Source organism: Ovis aries, chromosome 25 (assembly GCF_016772045.2).
Source record: "Ovis aries strain OAR_USU_Benz2616 breed Rambouillet chromosome 25, ARS-UI_Ramb_v3.0, whole genome shotgun sequence".
Classification (NCBI taxonomy): Eukaryota; Metazoa; Chordata; class Mammalia; order Artiodactyla; family Bovidae; genus Ovis; species Ovis aries.
The window spans coordinates 42,394,895-42,414,438 of NC_056078.1; the positions used below are offsets into that span (position 1 = coordinate 42,394,895).

Genomic DNA, 19,544 nt, shown 5'->3' on the forward strand with positions numbered 1-19,544 from the left:
TAAATTACCTCTAGTTTTATTTAAATACTACTGAATTTTAAAAATACATACATATGTATACACATATAAACCCAAGATTTTGTAAAACTCCATGCCTCCTGCCCATCCGTCCCCAGGATGCTTCATATCAGGTCCTACAGACACATCCCTCAGCCCAGGACCTGGGACAGATGTCAGAAGGCAGCATTTGGCTCACTGGGTGCAGGAAATAGGGCTGGGGTGAAGAGCAGAAATCTGGCCCTGTCTCAGTTCAGTTCAGTTCAGTCGCTCAGTCGTGTTCAACTCTTTGTGACCTCATAGACTGCAGCACGCCAGGCCTCCCTGTCCATCACCAACTCCTGCAGCTTATTCAGACTCACGTCCATCGAGCTGGTGATGCCATCCAGCCATCTCATCCCCTGTCTCATCCGGCCCTGTCTACCCAGGGTAAAATATAAACTGGTTAGAGAGAAGCCCGTGGGAAAGGCATGACATTTGTTTGCAAGGAAACGTAAACAAGGACAAATGAAGACAGAAGTGGCCCAGTGAGAGGCTGATCAAAGCCAGCTGGGCGAGCAAGCTCCCGCCTTCAGGAGAGACAGGGAACCAGGGGCGGGGCGGGGCAGGGCGTGGGGGGCGGGGCGGGGCGGGCCTGGAACGGGGCGGGGCGGAGCGGGGCGAGGCGGGGCGAGGCGGGGGAGGCGGGGCGAGGCGGGGCGAGGCGGGGCGAGGCGGGGCGAGGCGGGGCAGGGCGTGGGGGGCGGGGCGGGGCGGGCCTGGAACGGGGCGGGGCGGAGCGGGGCGAGGCGGGGCGAGGCGGGGCGAGGCGGGGCGAGGCGGGGCGGGGCGGGGCGAGGCGGGGCGGGGCGGGGCGGGGCGGGGCAGCCTCTCTAGCCCTGAACTGCCCCAAGGAGCCAGCATGGGGAAATGGAGCTTCAGGCACTTTAGGACCAGAACTGGCTGTTCCAGTTGCCTGGATGGGAGGAAGCACCACCCAGATTCCGTCTTCTCAGCTCCAAGTTCATATACAGAAAAGAATCCACATCTATCTACCACCAGCCACAGGCCAGGTACAAAGCAAAGCTTTTCGTCATGTTATTTGGTCCCTGTGATGGTCCTGGAGCGCCCTCATCCCCCTCCACTCCTGCCATTTGCCCATCTAACTTGCCCAAGGTCAAGTAGCTCCTGAACTGTGGACCAGGTATCCAAACCAGGACCCATGTCCATCTGTAGAGTGCAGGCTTTCCCATCACCGCCAGCCAGGTGGTCCTCAGTGGCCGCCTGAGAGCTTCCAGAGCTCTCGCCATGCCCCTTCCTGCCCCTCTGGACATCTGCCCCAGTCCACCGCTCCTCCATCCACCAGCTCTGAGCATCTGAGCCCCTTAGAGAGCTGAGCCCTGGCCTTGGTATCATTTCTTGAAATGATACATATCTTGTAAAGAACACGTAATTATACATATCTTGTAAAGAAATGATTACATATCTTGTAAAGGCTAAGGCAGCTTTACAATGTTTCTTTTCAACCTGCCAGACAAATGCTCAGAAGTAGTGTAAATTATCATTAATTTGAAGAGAGGTTTCCCTTTGAAAGACAAAATGGCTCACTGATTCCATGAATGATAGCTGAAGCTTAGAAGTCCCACTGAAGTCTTCTCCCTCCTCCTTGGCCTAAATCTGACCTTTTATTCCTTCTCCTCATTGCTTTCAGAGCAAAGACACAGGAACATCCCCCCAGCCGGAGGCGGTGGAGGGGTTCCCTCAAGACCAAACAATGTCCAAGAGCGTAACCAGCCCCCGGCTGCAGGGCCCAGGTGTCGGCCATGTGCTGGCACCACCCTGTTCCTCCTCTCCCTCCTCACCCCTCTTTCCTCATCTGGGTGAGTCATTGCCACCCTCCAAATGAGCTGAAGCTGATGAAAGGAGACAATCTCAGCCTGCTTGAGGTCAAATCCATCTTGACTGGCGCCCATTATTCCTTACGGGGACTTCAAGCGTTTTACATGACTCAGCTTCTGATAAAGCTTCTTTAGATATTATTTCCTCTGTAAGGAGTTTCATTCACACAGGAAAAACTCTTTTTTTTTTTTTTTTTTAAGGGCAAACTCCCTTCCTGTCATTCTGCTCACCTCCCCTTCTAGGGGAATGGAGTTAGCCCCTTTTGCCCAGACTTTCTTAGGAGGGGCTGCTGCTGCTGCTGCTAAGTCACTTCAGTTGTGACTGACTCTCTGCAACTCCATAGACGGCAGCCCACCAGGCTCCTCCGTCCCTGGGATTCTCCAGGCAAGATCACTGGAGCAGGTGACTTGCAATTGAGGTGCACAAAATCTTCTACATGGTCCTCTGCGCCACTGAAGGTTTTCTCAGGGCTGAGCCATCAGAAATGCAAGGTCACTATGACAGCTGAGAGTATCTGGGTCATGTGGCTGTTGTCACGCCAGAGAATCCCGTACTGATTGAAGGCCAGTCCATATCCGCTCATCCAACTGATGGAAAGAACAGCCATTATGTCTAGGCGAGTTACTCCTCCTAATCTAGAGGAGAGATATCAGTGTAGCCTTGCCCCTCCTCTTGCTTATTCTACAGCTGCTGACTTTATTTTTCTGGTCTCCAAAATCACTGCAGATGGTGATTGCAGCCATGACATTAAAAGACGCTTACTCCGTAGAAGGAAAGTTATGACCAACCTAGATAGCATATTAAAAAACAGGGACATTACTTTGCCAACAAAGGTCCGTCTAGTCAAGGCTATGGTTTTTCCAGTGGTCAGGTATGGATGTCACAGTTGGACTGTGAAGAAAGCTGAGTGCCAAAGAATTGATGCTTTTGAACTGTGGTATTGGAGAAGACTCTTGAGAGTCCCTTGGACTGCAAGGAGATCCAACCAGTCCATCCTAAAGGAGATCAGTCCTGGGTGTTCATTGGAAGGACTGATGTTGAAGCTGAAACTCTAATACTTTGGCCACCTGATGCGAAGAGCTGACTCATTTGAAAAGACCCTGATGCTGGGAAAGATTGAGGGCAGGAGGAGAAGGGGACGACAGAAGATGAGATAGCTGGATGGCATCACAAACTCGACAGACATGGGTTTGGGTGGACTCTGGGAGTTGGTGATGGACAGGGAGGCTTGGCGTGCTACGGTTCATGGGATTGCAAAGAGTCAGACACGACTGAGCGACTGAACTGAACTGAACTGAACTGAACTGACATCCACAGGTACTCCCTGGCCTGACTCAGCCTGCACCTGCAGCTGTCCTCACAGCATCCCCACCCTCTGCCTCACCAGGCAATGGGCTGTCCTGTCCTCTACTAATTGTTTTTACCATGTTGCTCCCTTTTGGATAAAGTGGTCTCACAGTTTATTCCGTCAGCTTACTTCCCTGAAGACTTCCCAAGACCACTGGAGGCCACCCACTCAGGCTGGCAGAAGCAGCACTTATTTCCCTTACTCTTGCCCGTGGCCATCTGGCACTGGAGCCAAGTCTGAGGTGCAAACTAGGAAGAGGAGCCCAGAGAGGGCTGTACTTTCCTTATAGTATCTAGGTCCAGCAACCTTGGAGACCAGGCTTCTCAAAATACTGGCGGATAATATCGTTATCCATAATACTGTTCCTCAGGCCATTTTCACACTGGTCATGCCGCCTATGCTTTGCAGTTTTAGGAATAAAAATTGTATCTGCCCCAGAGAAATTTTTATGTCTCTCCCAAAAGCATATACACAAGAATTTTCATTCTTACTCTCCCCCTCCTCCTCTTCCTCCCGCTGCTGCTTCTTCTTCTCCTTTAGAGCCGACTCATTGGAAAAGACCTTGATGCTGGGAAAGACTGAGGGCAGGAGGAGAAGGGGACAACAGAGGATGAGACAGCTGGATGGCATCACCGACTCAATGGACATGAGTTTGAGTAAACTCCGGGAGTTGGTGATGGACAGGGAGGCCTGGCGTGCTGAAGTCCATGGGGTCGCAAGGAGTCAGACACAACTGAGTGACTGAACTGAAGGCTTATAATTCTTTAGATGTTTTCTCTCCCTCCACTGTTTTTTTATTCTAGGGGTTCTTCTTGAATTTGCATTATGCAAATTCAATAATGTATTTTTCCAATATCATTATTGAGAGCTAATCAGTATTCTATGTTATGTCCCTAAACAACTTAATGCTTTTATACCTGTCATTTCTCTTTATCCCACACAACCTCCCATATTGAAATCATGTGAGATTTTAATGTATTATAATGGCACCACAATTTTTAAAAATAATAGTTGCTCATGTAAACTTACATATGAATTTGGCTGGTTCCTTTGCCTACTGACACATCTTTTATCTCACACAGTCCTCTTAAATTCATTTTTCATTTTGCTAAAGTCCGTCTTCTGGTCATTTTTTTTTTTTCCAGAAAGAACTTCGGGAGTAGTAAATTTTCTGATTTTTTGTGTTTTTTTTTCACTTGATTGATAGTTTGTTTAGGTATAGAATACTATGGTGTATAATCATATCCTCTGAGAATTTTAAAGATATTGGTTCTTTATCTTCTTTCATTCAGTTCCACCAACAAAAAGTTTAATTTCTCTCAAAAGCTCCTATTTTTATGGGCCATTTGCTTTTCTTTGTTCCTGACGCTCTCAAATTTACTTTGGTTCTGCTGTATATAGATGGCTTTGCCTATGTCTCACTACATGCTTCCTTTTAAGCCGTTGTCTAGTCCCTTTCTGAAATTCTGCTCACTTTTATTCTCTCTCTTTGGATTTGTCTTTCTTTTTGTTCTATTTGCTCGTTCCTCCCAGAACACCTAACAAACGAACACCAGGACTTCTGGGATCTTTCCATGCCCCTGAACTTCTATTTCACATATTCACTTACTGTCTTTCTGAAACTGGCTTCATGAAAGAGAAATTAGGCCTCACATATCCAGACAACCAGATGGCAGCAGACACTGTGTCAGTGTATCAGGACACTGTGCACCAGGAACTGATTTTTCCTGACCCCCCTCCTGTGCAGCCTACCCCCCACACACAGTGACTGCTTTGCCCTTTCCTCACTTTGTCCTGGTCTTCTATCCTCCTGGATATTGGCATCGCCAGAGCCAGTGAAAGTCACTCAGTTCAGTTCAGTTCAGTTCATTTCAATTCAGTCGCTCAGTTGTGTCCGACTCTTTGCGACCCCATGAATCGCAGCACGCCAGGCCTCCCTGTCCATCACCATCTCCCGGAGTTCACTCAGAGTCACGTCCATTGAGTCCGTGATGCCATCCAGCCATCTCATCCTCTGTCGTCCCCTTCTCCTCCTGCCCCCAATCCCTCCCAGCATCAGAGTCTTTTCCAATGAGTCAACTCTTCGCATGAGGTGGCCAAAGTACTGGAGTTTCAGCTTTAGCATCATTCCTTCCAAAGAAATCCCAGGGTTGATCTCCTTTAGAATGGACTGGTTGGATCTCCTTGCTGTCCAAGAGACTCTCAAGAGTCTTCTCCAACACCACAGGTCAAAAGCATCAATTCTTTGGCGCTCAGCCTTCTTCACAGTCCAACTCTCACATCCATACATGACTACTGGAAAAACCATAGCCTTGACTAGATGGACCTTAGTCGGCAAAGCAATGTCTCTGCTTTTGAATATGCTATCTAGGTTGGTCATAACTTTTCTTCCAAGGAGTAAGCGTCTTTTAATTTCATGGCTGCAATCACCATTTGCAGTGATTTTGGAGCCCCAGAAAAGAAAGTCTGACACTGTTTCCACTCTTTTCCCATCTATTTCCCATGGAGTAATGGGACTGGATGCCATGATCTTCGTTTTCTGAATGTTGAGCTTTAGGCCAACTTTTTCGCTCTCCTCTTTCACTTTCATCAAGAGGCTTTTTAGCTCCTCTTCACTTTCTGCCATAAGGGTGGTGTCATCTGCATATCTGAGGTTATTGATATTTCTCCCGGCAATCTTGATTCCAGCTTGTGTTTCTTCCAGTCCAGCGTTTCTCATGACATACTCTGCATATAAGTTAAATAAGCAGGGTGACAATATACAGCCTTGAAGTACTCCTTTTCCTATTTGGAAAAGTCACTCAGTCATGTCCAACTCTTTGTGACTCCATGGACTACACAGTCCGTGGAATTCTCCTGGCCTGAATACTGGAGCGGGTAGCCTTTCCCTTCTCCAGGGCATCTTCCCAACCCAGGGATCGAAGCAGGTCTCCCATATTGCAGGTGGATTCTTTACCAGCTGAGCCACAAGGGAAGCAGGTATTGGCATAGTAGGTTCCAAAATGGTCTGCCCTCCTCCCTGACTCATAAACTCCTCATGTCCAGGCGTGAGTGACCTCACTTCACTCTGCACACACAGCCTGGGAGACACCTATTTGTCATCCATTGATAACATCCATGTGAAATGTCATATTTTTGAAGGATGCTTAATTTATCTGACAAGCCCTGGGATTATGACAAATAACTCAGAAGAGAACCAGTCAAGGGGTGGGCCCTGAGCACAGGCTGGTCCTGGCCCTTCTAGAGTTCGTATCACAGGTACCAGCCCCTCGGCTTGCATCTTCAGCTCAGCTCAGCTTTCCTCTGTCTAAACAACCCCTCTGCACACTCCACCTCACTGTTAAAGAGCCTTACAGCTCCTCCAGGCCGACTCTTCCCTGCTTTTCTCATGGATCTTGGAGTACATTCTAGAACAGTCTCTGACATGTGTGCTTTTAACCCCAGTTTACAAGCTTGAACTCCCATAGGAGAACATGGGATTCACTCTCTCTCCAAGTGCAGCCCATCTTTTGGCTCGCCAAGAGCTGACCCAAGAAACCCGAGAGCGGCTGCAGACCCTTCCTAAGGTTAGCGCTCCCTGGGGCTTCCTTCCACATCCTTCTCCATGGCGCCAGACTCTGGAACTGAGGCTGAGTCACTCTTTCCTCCACACCCAGATCTACGTCTGCAAGCCCCAAGGCCCCTACCACTAAACCCCATCCAAAACCCATCCATCCTCTGCATCTTTGCTGCTTACACTCCAACCCCAGCCACACCAACCTCTTGCTTAGACTGGGGCAAGGACCAAGCAAGACTCTAGAGCCTGTGGAGTGATATTAACGTGTCATGACTTATTTGAAGATCAGAATAACTGATACTTTCATCTCCATCTGTTTAACTTGTTTATCTACCTCTCAGCTATTTCCAAATTTGGATGGTGAAAAGGGCTGTTTTTCACTTACTTATTCAAACGCCCATAGATTCTATGATAGAATATAATTCCACCATATGCATACTTCTAACACACATCGAAGAATATAAGCACATATTTGTTTTATTTTTATGTTTATTTTAATTTATAGATTCTATGTAAAATATATTTTTAGCTTGAAGATATAGAGATTGATGTGTGCCTGTTTAGTTGCTAAGTCATGTCTGACTCTTTGTGACCTCATGGACCATAGCCGACCAGGCTCCTTTGTCTATGGGCTTATTCTGGCAAGAATACTGGAGTGGGTTGCCATTTCTTCCTCCAGGGGATCTTCCTGACCCAGGTGTAGAACCCGTGTCTCCTGTAGCTCCTGCATTGGCAGGAGAATTTTTTAACCACTGAGGCATCTGAGAAGCCCATAGAGATGGATACATATTTGTACTCTGTTGATTTTGCCAGGTAACTCTTTCCCATCTTCCCTTCTCCTCCAGGTACTGAGTCACAGAGGCAGCAAACCACAGCTGTGCCTCTAGACCCTGTCTGGTTGCTGAGATCTGCCACTCACTCCACCCACAGGTATTTGAGTCTCATCTGTCGCTTCTCCTTTGGGCAGGATGTTCTGTCTGTTGAGATGGGCTATCTGGGATCTGCATGTGTTCTGGGGGACTCAGAGCCTACTGGGCTGGGAGGGCAGGGTTTATCCTAGTCCTTGGCCTCTGGTCCCAAACCACAGCATAGGACAGGAGAAATGACTCTCACTCAGGACATTGGACCTACAGACACGATGATTTCTTCTGGCTGCTTCAAAAACATACCCAAGAGTTTCTGCCCCTTGGCACCTCTATCCCCAGGAGCTGCTCCCGTGAAGAGGGGCTGTCAAAAACGGCTTCCAGTAGGACTGCTACAGAAGGAAGTCACTGAGCTTAGAATTGGGGTATAAGCCGAGGAAGCCAATTGCCTGGAACCCCCGACCCATCTGCTTCCCACGGCATGTCTGCCATTAGAAGATGAGGAGAAAGCACCAGTCCTCAGCATACTTCTCTGTTCCTCACACAGGACACTCTGGGTGGGACTCAAACAAAGCTGGAGGCTGGGAGTGGTGCTGGGAAAATATGTCATGATGTGGGGTGAGGGAAAGGACCCGACATTCTATTGAGTTTATAGACATTACAGTGATTACTGAGACTCTAGAAGCATTCACTTTCAGTTCCCAACCAGCTGTCTTAATTAAAATGCTGCTAAAAGAAGCAAATCAATTATCAGATACCTTACAAGATGGTTTATTCTAACACACAGAAAATTGCTTATGAGTATCGCATTACCGCTTTAGGTTATCAGTTAACCAAGGCTGCTAATGAACTGCATTGTTATCAAGTCAGATAAAAGATGCCCTGGGATTTCAGGCAAATTATTACAACACAGCGCTTTGTTTCAAAATATAACTCATCTTTTACCACACACAAGGTGAGTAACCTAATCTAAGGAGACCCAGTCCATGTAGCCACCTGGATTTCTACTGAATGAAAAGGCAAAGAGTATTCCTTAATGCAGCCCAGAAACCCAGGGGTAATATTAGGGGGAGAGAAATGTGAATGGGGCCTGCGTCATGCAGCCTTGGCTTTATGTCTTTTCCAGCTGTGTCCTCCATGATAAGGTACGGACATTGTCATAGCCACCACAAACAATCCTATAAGCATAACAATAATCCCTTGCTTTGGTATAGCTCACTACAAGCCATGGCAGCTGCTTTCTCTTTTCATCCTTTCTTGGTACCATCATTTGAAAGCTGCAGAGCTGAGGGGCCATTCCACGGCTGTCAGACCCCTTTCTCCCACTCCAGCCCAGCCTGCATTTCTTCTTTAGGAAGGTCTCCCCGTCATTTATAGAAATGGAGCCTGCCCCAAGGTTTTCACTTTTCAGTTCCTTTGAATGTTGACAGATGGATTCTTCTGACCGCTAAGAAGTTGAGGCCAACAGTTTTAGACAAGGCTGTTCACCTCTTGGTAGACTGTGGTGCTAAAGAAGCTGTGTCTTGAGTTCGGCTCTCATCCCATGAGCCGCTTGCTACTGGTAGTATCCACGGACACAATGTCATCATGAAGCGTAAACAACTCTGACACTGGAAACAAGGACAGGCAGTGAGCGTGTATCGACTTCCAAACTTTCTTACTGCTCGAAAGAGTGCTCTTACGTCCCTTTAGGCAGCCAGCTCCTTGCAGAAGAGAAGCGCTGTTTTCTTTCAGGACAGAGGTGCTGTAGACTCTGTAAGTCTATTTGCTCTGTATTTTGAGTTCCGTGTGAAGGTCCATCACCAGCTTTGGATGCTCAAATTCAAGCTGTCTCCGATGAGCAGCTGTCCAGAGTGCCCTCCTGAAGAGGCTGCTCACTCAGAGCTCAATCACATGTGCATTTCTGGAAAGAAAAAGAGCCATCTGGAAGACTCATTAACACCCAGACCTGAGCTAGGTACCAAAAGAAAGACAAAGAGACTTTTGGAGACTCTAGGATTATTAGTGGCTGCCTAAATCCAATTTTCCACCCCATCCTCCAAAACCATACAGATCAACAAGGAGAGATGCAAAAAAGTGAAGTAGTAACAAGGGTGCCTCTATGTCCTCGTTTTCCTGGGACCATCCCAGAGAATGTCTCCTGAGGATAAGTTAATGGCTGCTAATGCTGAAACGTCTTCTAACCAAATCCCACACAAATTCCTGGGGTGTGGGGGAAGACTCAGTAAAATAGGAACTGGTGCGTTTCCTTAAGGTGATCAAACATATGTACTTTAGCCCTAAATCTAACATCTTACTCAGTGAAAACCACTGGAGAATTTTCCGCAAAGGTCAGGCAAAAGACAAATATACTCACTGTTTCCACTCTTATTTAACCCTGGTGATTTTATCCAATGCAATCAGAGAGGAGAAAACAATTAGAGGCTTATTGGAAGAGAAGATCTACATTTTGGCAGATGACATAATATGATGAAAACTCAAGGAGATCAAGAATAAAATTTAAAAAAAAAAACAATAAAAGCATTCAATATGTCAGCTGCTATCATGTTAATATCCCAAATCAATGGCCAAGTAGGAGACATGATGGGAAATTCCATTTACTAAAACAACAAAAACATGAAATATTTAGAAGTAAACTTAATAAGAAATGTGAAAAATCCATAAGACTAAAATCTGAAAACTCTCCTGAGACACACAAAAACAGACTTGTGAAAAGCATATATTTGTGTCAGTGAAGGATAATACCCTCAAAAAGCCAATTGTCTTCAATTTAACATGTAAACGTAATGCAGTTCCAATACAAATAGCGAGACGTCTGTTTCTGCAGCTAAATTCCGAAGCTGACTGCAAAGTTTATATGGAACACAAATACACAGGAACAGCTAGACTGAAATAGCGAGGTGTGTGGGAACCAGCCACACCGGGTAGCGCGTGAAGTCGCCGCAAGAAAGAGTGTGATGATGGCGCATGAATAGTCACAAAGCCACTGGAGAATGATGTGAAGTCTAGGAACAGCCCACCTATAGGGAGGATTTTGAGCCTGATAAAGGTGACAAATAAAATACTGGGGGAAATACAGTGATTTTGAAAAATGACATTAAGATAGCTAGAGTGCCACTTGGGTAAAAGATATAATTGGATCATGTCTCATACCATGCAGCATCCCAGATGAATCAGAGCTCCAAACAAAAACAAACAAGAACCAGAACAATATATATATATATGCGTATATAAATATTTATCCAATTTTATAAAAATTGTACATATGCACATCTTTTAATTAACCGTAACTTTGTAAAAGGAACACAGGGAAGGTGAAACAGGAACTGTTGAAATTAATTACCTCTAAAGCAGTGGGTAGGAGCAGGGTGGAGTGGGCAGGAGAGCAGAAGGTCTCTAAGTTTACCTATTTACACGTTTTTGGTTTAAGACTATACATGTGTTTCACATACTCAAAAAATAAAATTAAAATACAAAGATTAAGAAATTAAAAACCAGCATATACACTGAAACAAATATCTCTAAGTATATATCAAATTGATAGCATAACCACACTGAGAAAATAATTAATTCAACTTGAACACAATGCTCTGTACACATGGAGGGCTAAATTCTAAGAACAAAGAACATTTGTAGTTGTACAGTATTGTAATTCTTAAAGTATATATTTTGTGTGTATCATAGGATAGAGCAAATGGATAAAAATATTTCTATGGTTGGGAAACAGGGCTTTCACTTTAGAGGAGGCAAAATAGAAATATGGAATGAGGAAATCTTAAGAAGAATGCTGTGATGCTGCGTTTCTGATGCATTCTGGTAAATATGCATGTGCTGACTGTCCACTGAGAAGGTCTCCAAGTGACGATGCCTCAGTAGCCATAAACACCCACTGTGCGCAGATCTTGGTTTCTAAAAACTACTCATGTTAAAGAAAAGCAGGAGGGTGGAGGAGAGGGTAGGAAAACTTGAATCTAGGGGAAATGCGTGATTCCAAGTCTGAGCAGGAACAGTGTAAGGTGAGCCTGGAACATTGTGTAATTTCAGAAGTCTATGACATTCTCAGTGACTACTGGAATCCGGTCTAAAGCCACCAAGAATTGATTTGTACTGATAATGTGGGACAGTTTAAACATCGAAAAGATTCATGATGGTGATGAATTATAATGCATTGAAGTCCTTAGGAATAGTGTTCAAGAAATAAGAGAAGAATGCCAGCTATTAAATGTAGAAGGAAGGCTGGAATTAGAAACTCAGGACTTTGTGACCCTCAGTGCAATAACTATTCAAACACAGGCCACAAACAGATGTAAAACCATTGGGTGAAGAATTACTTGGGTCAGGGTGTTCCCACGGTCTCAAAGTCCCACCCCTTAGATGATTTACTCATTGCAAACGAGGGATTTTCTCTCTAACAGGAGAGATCTAGTTGTCACTTCCTTAGCCAAGCACTTAAAAGCAGTGTCACTAACAGAGAGCCTGGAGTCATGTGACTCCTGAGCAGCACACTGAAAGATATGTGCCCAATATCACCTCTGCAGTGATCATGACAAAATTCTCAATCTGAACCTGCTCAGGAGGAAACAGACAAATCCAGGAAATAGACCGTGATTCGAGACGCTTGAGTACTTCAAGACTGACAGTGCCGTGGGGAGAGAAAGCAACATCGAGAAAAACCAGAAAGGGACAAAATCAAGTACGGTGGCTCCTGGCTTGGAAAAATAGAGCTTTAAGAGATACCTGGGAAACAATCAGAGAATTTTGAATACAGGCTGTGAAAGAGATGATACTATTGAATTACTACCCATTTCCATTCATTTCTTACCATTCCTATCATTGTGATTATGCAGGAGATACATGATGCGTAAATATTATGATATCTACACTATTTTTTAAGTGAATCAGAAAAAAATTATGCATGCAGAGTTAAATCAAACAGAGTAAAATGTTAATTCATGGATCTAGGTGAAGGTTGCAGATGGTTTTATTGCACTGCTCTTTCAACATTTCTGCAGCTTTGAAGATTTTTCCAAAAGGACAGTGAGAACACGTGGGTGGTACATGAGGTGTGGGAAAGCAGGACTAGGGGAAGTGAGTAGTGAACCAACCATTCAGATAAACCTGAAGGAGATGCCTTCCTTCCTGGGAACACAGCTCCTTTAGCCATAACCTCGGATCCTGTCCCCACTTCCTGAAAGGCTGTCCTATATGCTCAGGCACCATTTATTCTGAGACTTCACAGCAGCGTCGAAAATCTGACACCTCAGCCAAACTGATGGCTTGATGACACAAAGAAAATTCTGGATTTTTTTTTTTTTTTCATCAAATGGTTTAAGCTGGCTACAGTTGACTGGCTTCTGTCAGAGAAGGTCTTGGAAAACCAAATCAAATAAGATTAAAATTTAACCATCTTGCTGTTAAAACCTAGTTTTCTCAGCTCTAATGAGGCAAATGCCCCACAACTTCATTTAAAATCTTGCCAAAGTACTGCCAGATTAGGGCTTGCCACAAGTGTCCCGAAGAGATGCTGATTCCTGACCTCACAGCCAGCCTGACACCACGACTTCTGGCCCATGCCCAGCAATCCCCCTCCCATCCTGCAGGGGTCATGCAGGAGGGCCTCCAGCCTGCACAGGACAGGAAAGGGACTGCCTTCCCTCCTTTCGATATGAGCCATCCCTCACTCTTACAACTCACCTTTCAGAGAAATTGAGGTTTAACCTGCAAAACAGGAAGACAGGATGTTTACTAAGTCATTCCTAGATGACCAAAAGCAGGGGCAAAATTCTGCTGCGGGAGAATGGCTTGCACGTCCTCTGTGCTTCCATCCTCGGGTCTATTGGCTTCCCGACTAAGGCTGACTCCATCTAGTGTCAGTTTGGGAAACTTGAATTGTGTCTTCCTTCTCAGTAGAAGAGCTCTGGTGTGATAATGCCGAGGACAGTTCCCTGCGCGTGGTGGGGAACAGATGCGCGTGGTGGGGAACAGATGCAGGGGAACCCCCATCCAGCCATTAACTCCCAACCACCCACCTCCCGGCATCTTTCATCTCTTCCCTGCCTTCCTCTGCCCCTGCCTTCCTCCTGTACCCTTCACACTCCTCCTCTACTTCACTCCCTCAATGTTTATTGTGGGGTGACTATGGCAGCCACCTCCCCTGGGTTATGGAAATCTCCCCCTACAGCTCCAATGTTTCAAAATAATTCAGAACATCCAAATGTACAAAAGGGCTTCCTGGTGGCTCAGTGGTCACGAACCCACCTGCTAATGCAGGAGACACGGGTTCAGTCCCTGGATTGGGAAAAATGCCTGGAGAAGGAGATGGCAATCCACTGGAAAATCCCATGGACAAAGGAGCCTGGCGGGCTATGGTCCGTGGGGTCACAAAAGAGTCAGACTCAACTGAGCAACTAAACAACAAATATACCAAACAGATGCTCCTCCGACCTGATCATAGGTAGGAGCATGAAGCCATAGCAACTGTCCATTCAGTGCTCTTGAGTCGGTTTGTGATGCACTGTTCACAGCAGCATCTTCACACGCAGCATCTGTGCGTCAGGCCTTCACTGTGAGTCATCACAGCCTGCCACATCCCTTCCCCAGGCACGCACATATGCATGTACAGAGCCACCAGGATTAAGAATGGGGTGTTGTGAAATCTTTCCGTTTTGTGAATCCCATGACTAAGAGGTCCCTGAATCAGACTTTACACCAGTTCTGGGAACTTCCAGGGGGCACTGGAGCTTCCAAAGCATGATGCCTTAACCCAAAAGTGTCCCCCGATGAGTGTGAGCTGTTTGGATGATCAAGATAGCACGGCTCATGGGTGGTCAAGAAGATCGCTCTGTTAGAACCTCCCCCAGCCCACTCGATCATCCTGACACAGGGCCAGAGCTGGCCGCTGCAGCCTGCAGCCTCATGCCAGGGTGCCTCAGCCACCCAGTAGAGGGCCCCTGAGACCGTGCTGTGGGCAGAGACCGCCATCACAGGCACAGCTCACCCATCCAAACCTGACCCCATCCTACATGTCCCACCCCGGAGACGAGCTGGGCCCCAAAGGCAACGCAGATTCTGGGTCTGGGGTTCATCTATACTTTCCCAGGTCCCCTCACCCCCACCATCAAGAGCTTTAAGGTGAGGTAAGGTGAAGTCGCTCAGTCATGTCTGACTCTTGCGACCCCGTGGACTGTAGCCTACCAGGCTCCTCTGTCCATGGGATTCTCCAGGCAAGAATATTAGAGTGGGCGTTAGGTCCTCAGAAGTTACTGACAGACACCATAACATCTGAAGGAGAGCAGAGCCTCAAGAAAGCGACACTATTGAGGAAATCCATTTCCAGCTCATCCCCAGGGCATCCCCCTGGCTGCGGCGCACCACACGCCCATCTCTCCTTCACCCACAGATCCACACACTTCGTCAAGAGATGCTGCCTTGTACTTGCCGAGCCCCAGGCCCCAGGGAAGAGCTAGAGGGGCACTGTGCTTTGCATCCCTCTAAAAGCCCACCAGCCCATCTCAACTCAGATTCTGCCCCGAATACCAGTCACTCACTGAACATTTCCTCCACGAGGAAGTCTCCAGAAGCCTCAGACTTACCATATTCAAAAAAGGCAGCCACCAACATAGCCCACTCCACCCGGCCCGCCGTCTTCCCCGGCTCGACTGCTTGCTTCCCAGAGGGCCTCCCCAGCTAGGGCCTCCCCACTCCAGCAAATGCTACTGCGTCTTCATTCTGGCCTGCACCTTCACCCCGCCCCAAGAGACTGGCTGCCTCCTTGGTCTCACTCAGGTCCTCATCCCAGAGGGCTTCGCAGTAGCTTGTTGCTACCTGAGTAAAGAGCATTCCATACCAAAGCAGCAAGCGCAAAGGTCCTGAGTTAGGATTGTCTTTGGAGGACAAGGGCTCTATACAGAAGAGCAATGTGGCTGGGTGGCGGCAGGGAAGCTGGAAGCAGAATACGTGTAGTTTCCCAGCTGGGGCATGGCAGCAGCCGGGGACACGGTCACGGGGGTGGGCGATCCGCTGGGGGGACTCTGTGCAGGAGATAAGGCAAAGTCTAACCCAACAAGTGCAGAAAAGAGCCCAAGCTTACTTTGACTACTTAATACCCTGTGGGCTCCCCCACTCTCATGACACTTGAGGGCTGCCCAAAGGAGGGGAGCGTGAGGAGAGGGAGGCCAGGGGTGCACCCTGGTCCCCTCGGAAGCATTTCAGAGTGGGAAGAGGGGCAGGGATGTCAGGCAAGGGCGAGGGATGGGTGAAACAGGAGGGAATACGAGGAGGACACAAGTTGGTAGCGACCTTACCTTGCAGTTCTCTTCTTTAGTGCAATGGTCTCTAAACAGAGAAAGCAGGCTGTTAGGACGGGGGCATGGTGATGGTGGTGCCACTCTCTCGGTGCCAGGCCAGCAGGAGGGGGTCAGAGCCCACCGGACTCGGAAGACGCTGAGAGGTTCCTGGGGTTGAGGCCACTGAGGGGGTGGCCTTGGGCTGAGGGCTCTGCCCCCTCCCCATTAGCACTGTCAAAGCTTCTCTACCCAGCCCCTCCCCAAGCCCCCTCGCTCAGCACCCGGGGAAGACTGCGGTTTCCCAAACAGACCCTCCAGCCCCTGCCAGGTGTTCATCCCCTTCTCCCTCCGTGAGGATGCTGGGCCCTCCCACCCGCAGGAGATTTAGGATACCTCTCAGTGTGCTGAAGACACTATTTTCTCTTCCCCTTATTCCTAGGGATACAAAATCAATGGCAGGTGAGCTATGACCAATTAAGTTCCCTGTGCAGTTGGACACCCTGGAAGCCGCCAAATGCAGTCTCCTCCTTGCCCTGTCTCTGTTTTTGGATATCTTTACAGATAATAATCACATTTTCAAGAGACAGGGTGAGAGTCCTTCCTCCCTATCCTCTGGGAACTACATTACCATCCCATTAAGCAGCCATATGGGTGATGGATTTTGCAGGTCCCTCCTTAAGAGACAAGGGTGCGAATCAACGCTGTATTTTGCTACTGAGTGTTCAGCATCTACCCAAGGACGCGGATCTCCACAGCTGCGACAGGGTGTGGAGAACCATGCTGGGCGCTCATAAGCCCAGCTCTGCTCGGGTCATGAGCAGACACTCAGCATCACTCAGTGCAGGGCCTGCCCAATTTATGGGGGAAAAAATGCAATCTGGCCCAGGTCATCAGTGCCGGCCACACCTCCCACCACCCACCCATGCCAGGAGCAGCCTCACCACTTCCTGGGATTGATTTCATCTCATCACATCATTTGGGTAAAAGAAAAGAAATTTCTGTCAGAAGCCAGCTCAGCTCCCTTCCCCACATTTCTCCAAGAAAACTGATTCTTAAGAATATCAAGTATGATTAAACGGAAAAGTACAGAGACAGAAGCAGAGAGAGACAGAGACACAGAGAGGTCACTGCATTTCTTTCCGATCCATGATTTTTATCCTCTCTATAGTCAGTTTTACCCTCAGAGCCTCACACCGGATAACCGGCCAGAATGTGTCTTGTCTCAGGAAAGGGCAGAGCCAGGCCTGAGCATCACTGTTTCCTTACCGCTGAAGCCCGCATTTGCGCTTCTCAGGTCAGAGGAATCATCATCAAACATGTGCTTCCTGACCAGGCAGAACTTCAGGGCCAGGAAGCCGGCCGATATGGCGATGCCCACAGCAGTCCCGATGATGGCATATTTGATATCTGGAGGGCAGGGAGGAATTGAACAAGGGGCTTTAATCAGTCGTCACCCAGCAAAAGTCTTCCACAGCTCCCTTCACGTCAGAATGAAGTCCAAAGCCGTATACTTGGACCTTTACACTACATAGTCCAGCCTGCTGCGTGCGTATACGTTCCGTTACCCAGCTGTGTCCAGCCCTTTTACAGCTTCACGGACTGCAGCCCACCAGGCTCCTCTGTCCATGGGATTTCCCAGGCAAGAACACTGGAGTGGGTTGCCATTTCCTCCTCCAAGGTCCCTTCATGACCCAGGGGTTGAACCCGCGTCTCCTACATTGGCAGACAGATTCTTTACCACTGAGCCACCTGGGAAGTCCCAACCCACTGAGGCCAGCCTAATTTTCCAGTCTCCTGGGAACATGCTCCTTCCCTACCCCTCCAGCCACGCTGCATCTCCTCCTCCTGGAACTCCAGCCCTGGTCCCTTCAGCTGTGGGAATCGTTCCCAAGTGGCTGGTGGCTCCTTTCTCTGTCTTCTTGCAGCCATCTGCACTTATCCCTGCATCCACAGCTCATCCATGTGTATGTCGATAGCCTGCTCTGGTGAGTATGCTGACAGCAAATGAATGAGTCCCTGACTCCATCCTGAGGGGCCTGCAGTCAGCAGCGGAAGACAAGAGCTCACTCGAGGGCAGAGTGACAAGGTAGGCTGATGTGGAAACTGATAGTCTTCCCAGAGAAGATGACATGGAAGGCATGCCTTACGTGGGGAGCTGAGCTCGGGTGGAGAGAGGCTGGGATGGGGCAAGCGGAGGGAGGCACTGGCCAGGGCAAAGCCTGCTATTTGGGGGCTCACGGCTGCAGTGCAGGGCTGCCTATCTCATAGAGAGTGGACAGAGGCGGCCCTGATGACTCATGTCGCCTTGGAGGACAGGCCCTTATTCAGTAGCACACCCCCAGGACAGAGCCATGTTAACCACTCAGACAGGTCTCGGGGTGAGCTCTGTCCTGGTGCCATGATGACTGGGAGGAAACAGGCACCAGGATGCCCCACCTGCCCATGCATTTTGGAGTCCCTCCTCCTGCCCCTCAGCCCTGCATCCAGAATCCACTGGGCCGCCACCTACCAGTTTCAGCTCTAGCAGGCTTGCCTGTTGCTAACACTTGAGCGGCCCCAACATCTGCAAAGACAAAAGCCCCAAATTTTGGTTAGAACAGAACTGCTGGCCAAGATCAGGCCGGGGGTCTCAGGCCGAAGCCCTGCCCCAGCCGTCCACTCCAGTAGGTCTGGGGAAGTCTGCCACAGGGAGCCTCCTGCTCGGCCACCACACTCCGGAGCAACAGAAGTGGTTCCTGGTTGCCACAGTGTCCAGGAGCTTTGCTGGGAGGTCAGAACCTCTGCCAGAGCAGGAGTGAGAGTGCACTGAGTTCAGCTGAACCAGATCCTTTCAATCCCATCAGAAGGCCGCTTTTCATTTCATTCATTTTACAAAAGATCTCCTGTTTTAGGTTAACAGGTTTTTTAGCTGCCAGTTAAACCAGCTCTTTAACATGGTCTCTAAGACCCACACCGGGATCCCCGCCTGCCTCTCTAGTTTCTTCCTCACTCCCGAGAACCCTCTCTCTCTGGCCAGACTGACTGATTCCAGCTCCCTGCCCAGGCCGGGACCAGCTGCCCTTGACCCACACCCTTTGCCCAGCTCCGTCTTCTCCCCTATTCCTTCTTTACCTCATCTTGGTTCTGTGTGATTTTCTCCTGACACCCCACACCTGGCTTAGCTGCCCCTCTGGGTGCTTCACAGCGGCTGTACCTGCCCATTGTAACTGACCACACCGTTTATTTAAGAACATCACATAGCGTTGCTGTGTGCCGGGTGCTGTCCCCAGAGCTTCTCAGCTGTTCACCCACTGATGGGTCTTCTGGCTGGTCTTCCCCCGAGGCTGAGTGGCGCCCTGTGGAGTGCTTCATCCCCAGGATTTGACACGGTGTCTGGCCCACAGGAGGCATTAATAGATATTTGATGAATGAGTGAATGATGGTAACAGAGCGTGCTGCAGGGGGGCTCACTCTTCTAGCCTAGACTTGAAGCCTTAAGATAGGAGATGAGACTCACAAGCTGGACCTTGGTCCCTGAAGATGGGCTCTAGAAGAGCTAAGATGGACCCCCAGGCCTTGTAAAGGAAAGCGTGCATTACCTGGCCACTTACTCTGAGGCAGACGTTGGGGGCAGCACC

At 48.4% G+C, this 19,544-nt stretch overlaps 1 protein-coding gene across 10 annotated transcripts in view; it reads right to left on the minus strand.

Annotated features, from left to right (window-relative positions):
* The window catches only part of TMEM273 (transmembrane protein 273), a 39,513-nt gene continuing 19,969 nt past the window's right edge, over nucleotides 1-19,544 (minus strand). Inside the window, exons 2-8 of one of the 10 annotated variants that reach the window (XR_009598483.1) lie at nucleotides 18,437-18,490; nucleotides 17,194-17,334; nucleotides 16,321-16,362; nucleotides 15,946-15,976; nucleotides 13,901-15,672; nucleotides 13,337-13,360; nucleotides 8,398-9,545 (exon numbers count right to left, since the gene is read on the minus strand). Coding sequence is in view for 6 of the 10 variants with exons in the window: in XM_060406374.1 (XP_060262357.1) it covers nucleotides 279-417; nucleotides 15,946-15,976; nucleotides 17,194-17,334; nucleotides 18,437-18,490 (365 nt within the window). In the remaining 4 variants the exon portion in view is untranslated. Of the gene's footprint in view, nucleotides 418-8,397; nucleotides 15,673-15,945; nucleotides 15,977-16,320; nucleotides 16,363-17,193; nucleotides 17,335-18,436; nucleotides 18,491-19,544 lie in introns of those variants that run through there. The other 9 variants (XR_009598482.1, XR_009598481.1, XM_060406376.1 and 6 more) reach the window with 9 other exon arrangements.